Source organism: Equus caballus, chromosome X, assembly GCF_041296265.1.
Source record: "Equus caballus isolate H_3958 breed thoroughbred chromosome X, TB-T2T, whole genome shotgun sequence".
Taxonomy (NCBI): Eukaryota; Metazoa; Chordata; class Mammalia; order Perissodactyla; family Equidae; genus Equus; species Equus caballus.
Window position 1 is genome coordinate 46,928,354 of NC_091715.1, and position 11,393 is coordinate 46,939,746.

Here is an 11,393-nt window from a genome sequence, read left to right on the forward strand (position 1 = left end):
CATAAGAGTACATTTTTTCAGCTCTCTGTGGAAAACAAGGTTTACCATTATTTTTCATCTTTGCCAATATAAGCTAGAAGTAAAATCTCATTGTTTTAATTTGAATTTCTTTGATTACCAGTGAGCGTAATCATCCTTTTATATGCCCATTGGCCATTTGCACTTCTTTTGTAAAACGCAAGCTCCTCCCAGGCTTCTCCCTGTCCTCCATTTGGAGTGTTAATCTTTTCCTTTTTGCTTTGTCAGAATTCTTTATTTTTCATTTTTTACATGGGGTTGATTCGATTCAGGCTTTCATCCTTTCAGTGCCTTATGAACTGCAAATATATATATTCTCCACTGGTTTTTAATGTCCTTTACAGAAGCTGGCTCCTTCTCCTCTCTTCCTCCCTCCTTCTCCTCTTTTCTCCTCTCTTGTCTTCTCTCTTTGTTTCTTTCTCTGTTTCTCTCTCTCTTTGTTTCTCACTCACACTCTCTCTCTCTCTTTTTTTCAGTACAGAAGTTTTTAATTTTGACCGAGTCCAATCTATCATTCCGGTCCTGGAGCCGCGTCAGCAGAGGGGGGCGGGGAGGTGAGCGCAGAACTGGGGGAGGGGGAGGGGAAGGGGCGGGGAGGAGCGGGCGGAGCGGCTGCGGGAGTTGCTGGGAGTGCGCGCGGTGGGATCACAAGGCGGCTTTGGAGGCCCAGAGACCTGAGCGTGGAGACCTCAGCCCGCGGCCTACACGGAGTCCCCTCTCCACTGGAGGACCAGGGAACCGCAGTCTTCATCACAGAGGTACCGTGCTCCGCGCTCCCTGCCCGGCCCTGCCCAGCCTGCTGCGGCGGCGCCTCCTTCCTTCCTCCTTCCCTCGCTCTCTCTCTTGCCCGCCCGCGCCTTCCCTGTCTGCCTGCGTCACCGCGGCCGCCATGGCTGAGAACGGCGAGAGCAGCGGCCCCCCGCGCCCCTCCCGTGGCCCTGCTTCGGCCCAAGGCCCTGCCTCTGCTCCGGCCGAGCCCAAAATCATCAAAGTCACTGTGAAGACCCCCAAAGAGAAAGAGGAGTTCGCGGTGCCCGAGAATAGCTCAGTCCAGCAGTTTAAGGAAGCGATTTCGAAACGCTTCAAATCCCAAACCGATCAGCTAGTGCTGATTTTTGCCGGAAAAATCTTAAAAGATCAAGATACCTTGATCCAGCACGGCATCCATGATGGACTGACTGTTCACCTTGTCATCAAAAGCCAGAACCGACCTCAGGGCCAGTCCACACAGCCTAGTAATGCCGCGGGAACTAATACTACCTCCCCGTCGACTCCCAGGAATAACTCCACACCTCTTTCCACAAATAGCAACCCATTTGGTTTGGGGAGCCTGGGAGGACTTGCAGGCCTTAGCAGCCTGGGCTTGAGCTCAACCAACTTCTCTGAGCTCCAGAACCAGATGCAGCAGCAGCTCCTGTCCAGCCCTGAGATGATGATCCAAATCATGGAAAATCCCTTTGTTCAGAGCATGCTTTCGAATCCTGATCTAATGAGGCAGCTCATTATGGCCAATCCACAGATGCAACAGTTGATTCAGAGAAACCCAGAAATCAGTCACCTGCTCAACAACCCAGATATAATGAGGCAGACCCTGGAAATAGCCAGGAATCCAGCCATGATGCAAGAGATGATGAGAAATCAGGACCTGGCTCTCAGCAATCTCGAAAGCATCCCAGGTGGCTACAATGCCCTGCGGCGCATGTACACTGACATTCAAGAACCCATGCTGAATGCCGCACAAGAGCAGTTTGGGGGTAATCCATTTGCCTCGGTGGGGAGCAGTTCTTCCTCCGGGGAAGGCACGCAGCCTTCTCGCACAGAAAATCGAGATCCACTACCCAATCCATGGGCACCACCACCGGCTACCCAGAGTTCTGCGACCACCAGCACAACCTCAAGCAGTGGCAGTGGCAGTGGCAGTGGGTCTGGTAGTAGCTCCACCAGTGCTACCGGGAACACCGTGGCTGCAGCCAATTATGTTGCCAGCATCTTCAGTACCCCAGGAATGCAGAGCTTACTGCAACAGATAACTGAAAACCCCCAGCTGATCCAGAATATGCTGTCTGCGCCCTACATGAGAAGCATGATGCAGTCGCTGAGCCAGAATCCAGATTTGGCTGCACAGATGATGCTGAATAGCCCCGTGTTTACTGCAAATCCTCAGCTGCAGGAGCAGATGCGTCCCCAGCTCCCGGCTTTCCTACAGCAGATGCAGAATCCAGACACACTCTCAGCTATGTCAAACCCAAGAGCAATGCAGGCTTTAATGCAGATCCAGCAGGGGCTACAGACATTAGCCACTGAAGCACCTGGCCTCATTCCAAGCTTCGCTCCAGGTGTAGGGGTGGGGGTGCTGGGAACCGCTATAGGCCCTGTAGGCCCAGTCACACCCATAGGCCCTATAGGCCCAATAGTCCCATTTACACCCATAGGCCCCATTGGGCCCATAGGACCCACTGGCCCTGCAGGTCCACCTGGCTCCACTGGCTCTGGCGGCCCCCCTGGGCCCACCATATCTAGTTCTGCACCCAGTGAAACCACAAGCCCAATATCAGAATCTGGACCCAACCAGCAGTTCATTCAGCAAATGGTGCAGGCTCTGGCTGGAGCAAATCCTCCACAGCTGCCGAATCCAGAAGTCAGATTTCAGCAACAACTGGAACAGCTCAACGCCATGGGGTTCTTAAACCGTGAAGCAAACTTGCAGGCTCTAATAGCAACAGGAGGCGACATCAATGCTGCCATTGAGAGGCTGCTGGGCTCCCAGCCATCGTAATTACATTTCTGTACCTTGAAAAAATGTATCTTATTTTTGATAATGGCTCTTAAATCTTTAAACAGACAAAAAATTCGTGCTTTACTTTCATTTTGATTATTTTAAATCTGTCTAGTTATAAATCTAATATGCATTTTAAGATAGAATCCATCCCTCCGTCCCTCTTTGTTTCCTTCTTTCTTTCCTTCCCCCTTTCCCTCCCTCCCTTCCTTTCTCATTCCTTCTCTGTTTTGATGGTGGGAATCAATGCTGTTTCACTCAAAGGTGTTGCATGCAAACACTTCTCTTTATTCTGCATTTATTGTGATTTTTGGAAACAGGTATCAACCTTCACAGTTGGGTGAACAAGTTTTGTCCTACAGATGTCCAGTTTATTTGCATTTTAAACATTAGCCTATGATAGTAATTTAATGTAGAATGAAAATAATGAAAAACAAAAGCAAATTATTTGAAGCTCTCTAATTTGTGGTACAATATTGCTTATTGTGACTTTGGCATGTATTTTTGCTAGCAAAATGCTGTAAGATTTATACCATTCTTTGATCTTTTTTGCTATATTTGTACCCAGTACAGTAAGCACAATTTGAACTGTACATCTGGAAATATTACAACAGAATCTCTGAGCAGAATATGTGTAACCAAATTGAGAAAAAATAGAAATATTTCTGGAGCTAGGTATGTCTCACAAGTTTGTAGAATCTTACAGCATCTTTGATAAACTTCTCAGTGAAAATGTTGGCTAGGCAAGTTCAGTTAAAATATAGTAGAAATGTTTATCCTGGTATCTCTAAATATACATTTAATTGTACAGAAAACTTACAGTGTGACATTGTGTCAACATTTGCAGATTGACTGTATATGACCTTAATCTTTGTGCAGCCCGAAGGATCAGTGTAGTAATGCCAGGAAAGTGCTTTTTACCTAAGACTTCCTTCTCAGCTTCTCCCGTAAAGAGATCCTAATACTTTTGATTTGTAATTGGAAATGTAACTTTCACTGAAAGTGTCATGTGATGTTTGCATTACTTTTAACTGCTATGTATAAAGGAAACTGTATCTTTGGACTCTATCAGTTATTTCTCTTGTGCACAGGGAAAAATGCATTAAAAATGACTAAAAAAATAAAAAAATTAAAAATGGATAAATCTTTTCCTTTTTGCCTTCTGGCCCTAGGATCATGTTTAGAAGGATTGCCACACCCCAAGTTTTATATAAATTTTACCCTATATCTAATTTTAATGGTTTTGTTAAAAAAAAGTTCCTTTTCCCTATCTGGAGTTATTTTGATGTATGGGTTTAGGTATTCTTACGTTTTTTCCCTCAAAGAATTAACCAGTTGTTAGCCAGTATTTGTCTCATTGTCCACCTCCCTCATTTGAAATGTCACACATATATACACTTTCTTCTGGGTTTGAATTTTCTTTAGTACCACTGAACATTGTAGCCCCAGTATACCAGGCTATAGTTATTGAGTTAGAAATATAATTTCATATCTGTTAGGGCTAGTCCTCCTATTGATCTTTTTTAATTTTATTTTTCACAATTTTCTGATTATTCTGACATGTTTGTTTTACTAGATGAACTTTATATTTAATCAATTTCCCCTCCAAAATAAATTGGGTATTTGATTGGGATTGTCTTAATATGATGGTGAGAACTACGAATGCAGTGCTTTCCAGAAACATGATTGCCTCATTTTTAAAAAGCTTTTTACATTCTTCAAGAGAGTTTTATTTATTTAAGTCATGTATAATTTGTGATAAATGTATTCCTAGGTAATACACCATACTGGAAACAATACTGCGATTGGGAGCTCTTATTTAGTGTGTTATGTTGTCATTTTTGCTATATAGAGGAAGAAGGTACTTTCATAGATTAATTTTAAATTGGCAATTTACTGAAATCTATTAATTTCAGAGATATTCATTTGATCCTTTGAGTTTTTCCTGGTAGGCAATCGTATCAATGATAAGTTATAATAATAATTTCTTTTCAAAATTTATAACATAGTTTCTGACTACATGGATTAAACACTTCCAGAACAGTGCTAAATAATAAAAGTAGCGGTGGTATTGTCTTGTTTCTCATTTTAACCAGACTATGTTTGCTGCAGCAATTTTAAATTGCATTTTTGAAAAAACATTCCTCTGGGAGATGGTTGAATAAGTTTGCAAGATGCTGTGTACTATAGCCCCTCTTGGAGAGTCATTGGTGCTATAAATATTGACTAGTATTTTTTTAAAGGAGTATGTTCTTCAGTTTAAAAGAGTAAAACTATTTAACTTTGTCTAACAGCATTTCTCAAATTGAGCAAAGAACCACCTTTTTTTCTTTTAAACACACCTAATAACATTTGGCTCATCAGTGTTCCTCAGAACACCAAGTTACGAAATGGTGATTTATTATTTCACTGCTATATGACGCTGGGTGTTTGACATAATTACAAAGACCAAGTCTTCCGTAATAAATTTTAGAATTTTAATGATATGGATGATTTTATAGAGAAGTAAATACTAAAATGAGCCAGTTGCATAGAAAATAGCAATAAATCAATAGCCATAGGAAAAACGGGGTGTTGTCTGAGGCCTGGCTCAGATAGATAGCAGGTAAATGTCTTTCAACATTCAAGGAACAGAGAATTCCTTAATTACCCTTGCCAAATGTTTATCTATTTTTTAATACGTTTTGTTTTCTCCCTGAAAAGATCTAGGTCTTTAATTGATTAATTCTAATATTTTTTTGCTTTCTAGTTCATTAATTTTTGTTTATAACTTTATTTGCTCTTTCTTGTTACTTTTAACTGTTCTTCCTCCATCTCTTACATGATATAATTTCCTCCTGTTGCCTTGCAAGTTCTTTTTACAGGCTCTGTTTTTGTTTTGGATTTTCTTCCTCTATTATTAATTCACAGTTTATCTATTTACTCATCATTGAATCAAGAAGGATATATCCTGACCTGCTCTATCTCTCTCTCTCTCTCTCTCTCTCTCTCTCTCTCTCTCTCTCCCTCTCTCTCTCCCTCTCTCTCTCTCTCTCTCTCTCTCTCTCTCTCTCCCTCCAGTAAGGGTCAGGCAATTTTTAATATGCTTTCGCTGTTTACTTTGTTGTCACCCCCTCCCTAAGTTTAGGGTTAACACTAGGTGGTGTAAGTTTTCATTACAGGCTCTGTGATCTAGCAGGGTGAGGTAGTCGGGAGGGAGCTATGTCCAGGCGCTACCCTAGCAGAAGTTTACCTCAAGAAGGCTTTTCTCATTTGCTCTTTTGGCCTCTACTTCAGGTAGTGGTATCATATATATACTCTCACCACTTCTGTGTGTGGATGTGGGGTGGGGGTTGGGAGTGGATATATAATGTTGAAACAACTCCAGCTGCTTCATCAAAGAAGACTGTTGTATTAGGTTGAGACGACTATGTTTATTGAGAAACCAGGGTCAGAGATTGAGCTTGCCCTCTGAGGGGGCTGCTCCAAATTCTGTTGATCTGCAGTGTCAAAATAGCAACAAATATAGTAATTTCTGTCAGGGGCCTAGTCCAGGGATTAGGGTTAAGGTATCAGGATAGCCATTTGGCCTGTGTCTCACATTCACAAAAGGACTCAAATTCAGAATTTTGACATTATCCTCAAGTGAATTGACTACTCTAGCCACAGAGTCACACTGACCTGATGGAAAGTGTTCATCATATAGCTTAATTTAGTAAATGTAAAACTCTTCAATTATGTGGCAATTTTGATATTCCTAATTTAGCATTATTTTATTTAACAAATATCCTGGAAGGCTTAAATGAAATTGAAGTTACTCAGGCTCCCCTTTACTTAAGAGAGGTTCTCATTCCAGTCTTTTTCATTGCCTGTGCCCACCTCCAGTCCTTGCTCTTTTAAGCTAGATGGTAGTAGTGGGTTTCTGCCAGTATTTTCTTGATTTGTCAGTGTATCACAGAACTCCGTCAGATTGGTGATAGCCTCCAATATGGCCCCATCAGCATCATGTCTTACAGAAATTCCTTGAGAGTTTTGCTGCCGTTATTGTACAAGTATCATTCAATTTTTGTTTCCCTGTGGTCATTTCTATTGATTTGTGGGAGGAAGGGCAAGAATTGAGGACCTATTCTAATGCTACCATCTTCCCAGAAGTCTATTAGGAGACTTAGGGGGAAAAGCAATTTTCTAAAAATAGAAAGGAGAAGCATGATTTGGTAGACATCAAACTGAAGCCACCCCAAAGAGCAGCATCATCAGATGGTATGCATGCTTATCTAGGCTTTAAACACTTTGATGATCGGTAAAAGCTACTCTAAACCAACAAAAGCTACTCTAAACTAACAAACTGAAAAGTTTGGGTAAGCCACCCTCAAATAAGGAGTAGTTTGTCTTAACATACATGGGCAACATTATTCATCAAATGGATATGTATTGAGGCATGTAGCTCCACCTGTATTGAGGTATCTGAGCACAAATTTGGGTTCCTTAAGACTGTACTTTCAAAATCCAACTTCAGAATTTCTTGGCCCAATGTGTAGATTAGCAAACTTAAGGTACTTTCAGGAAAGATTCCATAATTCATTATTAAAAGAAAAGTTGGTGAGCATGAAAGAAAAAAGATGATTACTTGGCCCTAGCATGGATTTCACAAGGTTGTCTTAATCAATTAATTACTCTGTTAGATTGGGATAACAGTAATAGCTAATGTATTCATGGTTATGTTCAATTTTCATAACAACCCTTTAAGGTAGTACTATTATTATCTTCTCCAGTTTACAGATAAGGAAATAAGCTAAAAGAGATTAAGTAATTTTCCAGGATCACACTGCTATTAAGTGACAGAGTCAAAATTTGAACCCACTTCTGAGATTCCAGAGTGTATAGTTAACCAGTTCACTATTCTGCTTCCCTCTGAGTCTATTAAACCATACTGGTCTCTCTATTTATCATAGAGATTTTATAATAAATTATATACTAGGTGGCGTCCTAGATGTTGAGGAGACACATTAGTTGTTAAATGAATACATCTCTGCTGCTATTCACCCTTGGAGCCAGTTACATAAAATTGCATATGTGAGAATCAGCTCTGTCATAATCAATAACTGCAATTTGGAGCTTTGCCTTTCTGACTTTTGAGTTGTGGCTAATATTTGAAACTGCCATTCAATAAATCTGTCTACAGTGGCCTAATACACATGGTATGTCTCCAAATTGGCAATCACATGGGCCACTTGTGCTTCAGCTGCTCTGGAGGATGCCTGCCTTTTTGTTGAGCTGTCTCCCAGAGACCTCAAAAGGCAATAAACATTGCGTACCTCACTATGGCATTTGACATTTCTCAAAATGTCCTTGAGAATAAAATGGAGTAATGTTTGCTAAATGATAATGACAGGACAGTCAATAGGTTAATGGTTTGAATTGACAGTGTCCAACAATGTGTCAACGTGGACAAGAGGTTTCTAACTTCAGTTTAGTCCCATTGAAGTTATTTTTCAATGACCAGCATGAAAACAAAATAGCTTGCCCATCTCATTGCAAATAGTATAGAATTAGAAGACAGAATAAATGCACTGGATGTCACTAGCAAGATCCAAAATGTCTTTAGTAGGTTGAAGAAAAAAATAGCCCGATCTAGCAGGATTAAATTGAATCAGATCAAATGTAAAGTCCTGTACTTGAATAAAATTTCAGTTACCAAAGGTAAGTGGTTATATGGCTTAAAAATGGCATATGTGAAGAAGATTCCATGGTTTTAATTTACCGTAAGTTCAACATGAGCCAAGCATATGAGGTTATAGTGCATACACTATAATGAAATCTTAGGCTTCATTAATAGAGGCATGGTGTCCAGAACAAGGATATTCTTCATAATATGTTATTTTGTATTTGATAGTTTATGTTGGGAGATTTGGATCATTTCATAGTGCCCACAATTAAGATGCACACAGACAACCTGGAAAGTGACCAAGATGGTGACTTATTTACAAACAGATACAGAACAATTATTAAAAGGGTCAAGAGTGTTTTAGTCTAATTTTTCTTCAAATAGTTGAAGGCCTTGTCAGATAGAAGAGGGGTAACATTTACTTTGGTAGCTCCAGAGGGCAGATCAATTTAGATTTATAGGAAGTCAGAATTTTGGCTTACTGTTAGGAACTTTCTAGCAATTAATTGAAGATATCCTCCTCACTGGAGCTGTTTAAACAGAAGCCTATTTGACGGAAATGTTCAAGAATGCTTTTATGCATCAGGTAGAACTTTGAATTAGAAGACCTCCAAGATTACTTCCAAAACTAATCTCCCAATGGGCTTTTCAGCTTCTCACTGAAGTTCCAAGTTCTGGGATCAAAGTTGTTCCAGAATGAAGTCATGTTACAGACTTTTATCCTGCATTTCCTAGTTTAGTAAACAGCAACTCAGAAGTAGACTGCATACCTTTGTTGACATAAAATCCAGGTAAATTCAATAGTCATGTGGAAAGAGGACTCAAACTACAGGATCTTAAACTGAATGTCACAAAGTTCTGAGAGCTTGGAAGGAGGAAATAGAAGGGGGTGACTGAAGTCAAAGGACTCTGGGTGAAGGTTACAGGGGTATTCTGACCTGTTTCTCTTGATAATATTCTCTTACCCACTGTCATTCACAATAGTGGTTAAAGTGGTGAGAAGAAGCTGAAACTAAGAGTGGAATGTAAGATGTGATGGCAGAGTGTATATATATTTTTGTTCCGTATATAATTCTTTAGTTAGAGCAATCATTTTGGAGCAGAAAAAAAAGTTTGTGCTTTGGTTTACATGATACCTCGGGTTTCATTACATCAAATAGATGACCTTAAGATTCTGAGTCATTCTTTATATTCTTTATAAGTTGCCCTAGGACTCCAAAGGGTCTGGAAAAGAGCATGCTGGTACTGAGGACAGGCTGAAACACATCAGTTTCTTTATTTGAAGATAAGTTAAATCTCAAATATGTGTATGAAAGTATGTGTGTGTTAGCTTTTGCCAGCTAAATCAAGGTTGCCTCCACATATGCTTATACTGATGAGCTGCCCTTATGCATTCCTCATGTAGATATTTATCTTCTCCATGGGCCTTGATCTGAGTTAACCACATATGTGATCAGAGGCCGTGGGAAAATTGTCTTGGCCTTCTTGCTTCACTTACACCATTGCTCCCATTTCTGAATGTATTCCTATGTCTAGATGGTTTCAGCCACTTTGACTTATTTTTGATTAAACTTTTTATTTTAAAATAGTTTTAGATTTACAGAAAAATTGCAAACACAGTATAGAGTTCCCATATACCCCACACTGAGTTTCCCCTATTTTTCACATCTTGCATTAGTATGGTTTATTTTTTATAATTAATGAAGCAATATTGATACATTATTATTAAGTCCATACTTTATTCAGATTTCCTTAGTTTTAACCTAATGTCCTTTTTCTGTTCCAGTATCCCATCCAGGATACCACATTACATTTAGTTATCATGTTTCCTTATGCTCATCTTGGCTGTGATAGCATCTTAGACTTTCTTGTTTTTGATGATCTTGATAGATTTGGGGAGTACTGGTCAGGTATTTTGTGGAATGTCCCTCAATTAGGAATTGTCTGATATTTTTCTCATGATTAAACTGGAGTTATGGATTTGGGGGAGGAAGACCACAGAAGTAAAGTGACATTTTCATCACATCATATCAAGCATACATATTACCAACATGACTTATCACTGGTGATATTGACTTTGATCACCTAGCTTGAGGTAGTGTGTATCAGTTTTATCCAGTGTGAAGTTACTCTTTTTCCCTCCTTGCAATACTGTACTGTGTGCAACGAAGTTACTATGTGCAGCCCACACTTAAGAGTTATGCTCCACCTCTTTGAGGGTGAAGTATCTATATAATTTATTAGGAATTCTTCTGTGTGAGAGATTTGTCTCTCCCCCATTCATTTAATTATGTATAGACTCATGGATATTTATTTTATACTTTGGATTATAATCTAATACTATTTTATTTATTTTCTTGCTCAAATTGTTCCAGCTTTGACCATTGGGTGTTCTTTCAGGTTGACTCCCAAGGCCTTTGGACATACCTCCATCATTTTTTTGAGCATTTCCTTACTTTCTGGCACCACAAGATGCTCCAGGCTCATTGGTATATTTTTTGGCTCACTTCTTCTCCAGGGAGCCATGGTTCCATTTGTTGAAGAATGGTATTGGAAACTAAGACGTGGGTGCTAGATGTGCTCGTTACTACCAGGACTTTATTGCTCCTAGGCCTTCTCAGCTGACAGAGCAAGTAAATATGTGCATGTATACTAACCCACGTTTATATACATACCTATAAATATTTCTTTTATATGTCATCATCTGTATATTAAGCTAAACATGAGCTCTTGCTGATGTCTCCAATTCTAATTCATTACCAAAAGGACCATTAATAGTCCATATGAATCATTCAAGCCTCCTCCCATTACTTATCTGTCACATCCCACTCCAACAATGAGAAACTTGGTTCCCACCATCTGCTGTGCATTTACTCACTTGTTCAATTCCAGTATACATGTACAGCAGTATCTGAATTCTAACCCCTACCCCTGTGGGAAACAACTTTATCAACT

General features: G+C 39.9%; 1 protein-coding gene across 1 annotated transcript; it reads left to right on the forward strand.

The window, feature by feature from the left end:
- The first annotated feature begins 637 nt into the window (after nucleotides 1-637).
- On the forward strand, nucleotides 638-3,998 carry UBQLN2 (ubiquilin 2). Its single transcript, NM_001256912.1, is given in 1 exon segment — nucleotides 638-3,998. A coding segment is annotated over 1 exon segment (1,887 nt). The 5' UTR covers nucleotides 638-907; the 3' UTR covers nucleotides 2,795-3,998.
- The last annotated feature ends 7,395 nt before the right edge of the window (nucleotides 3,999-11,393 follow it).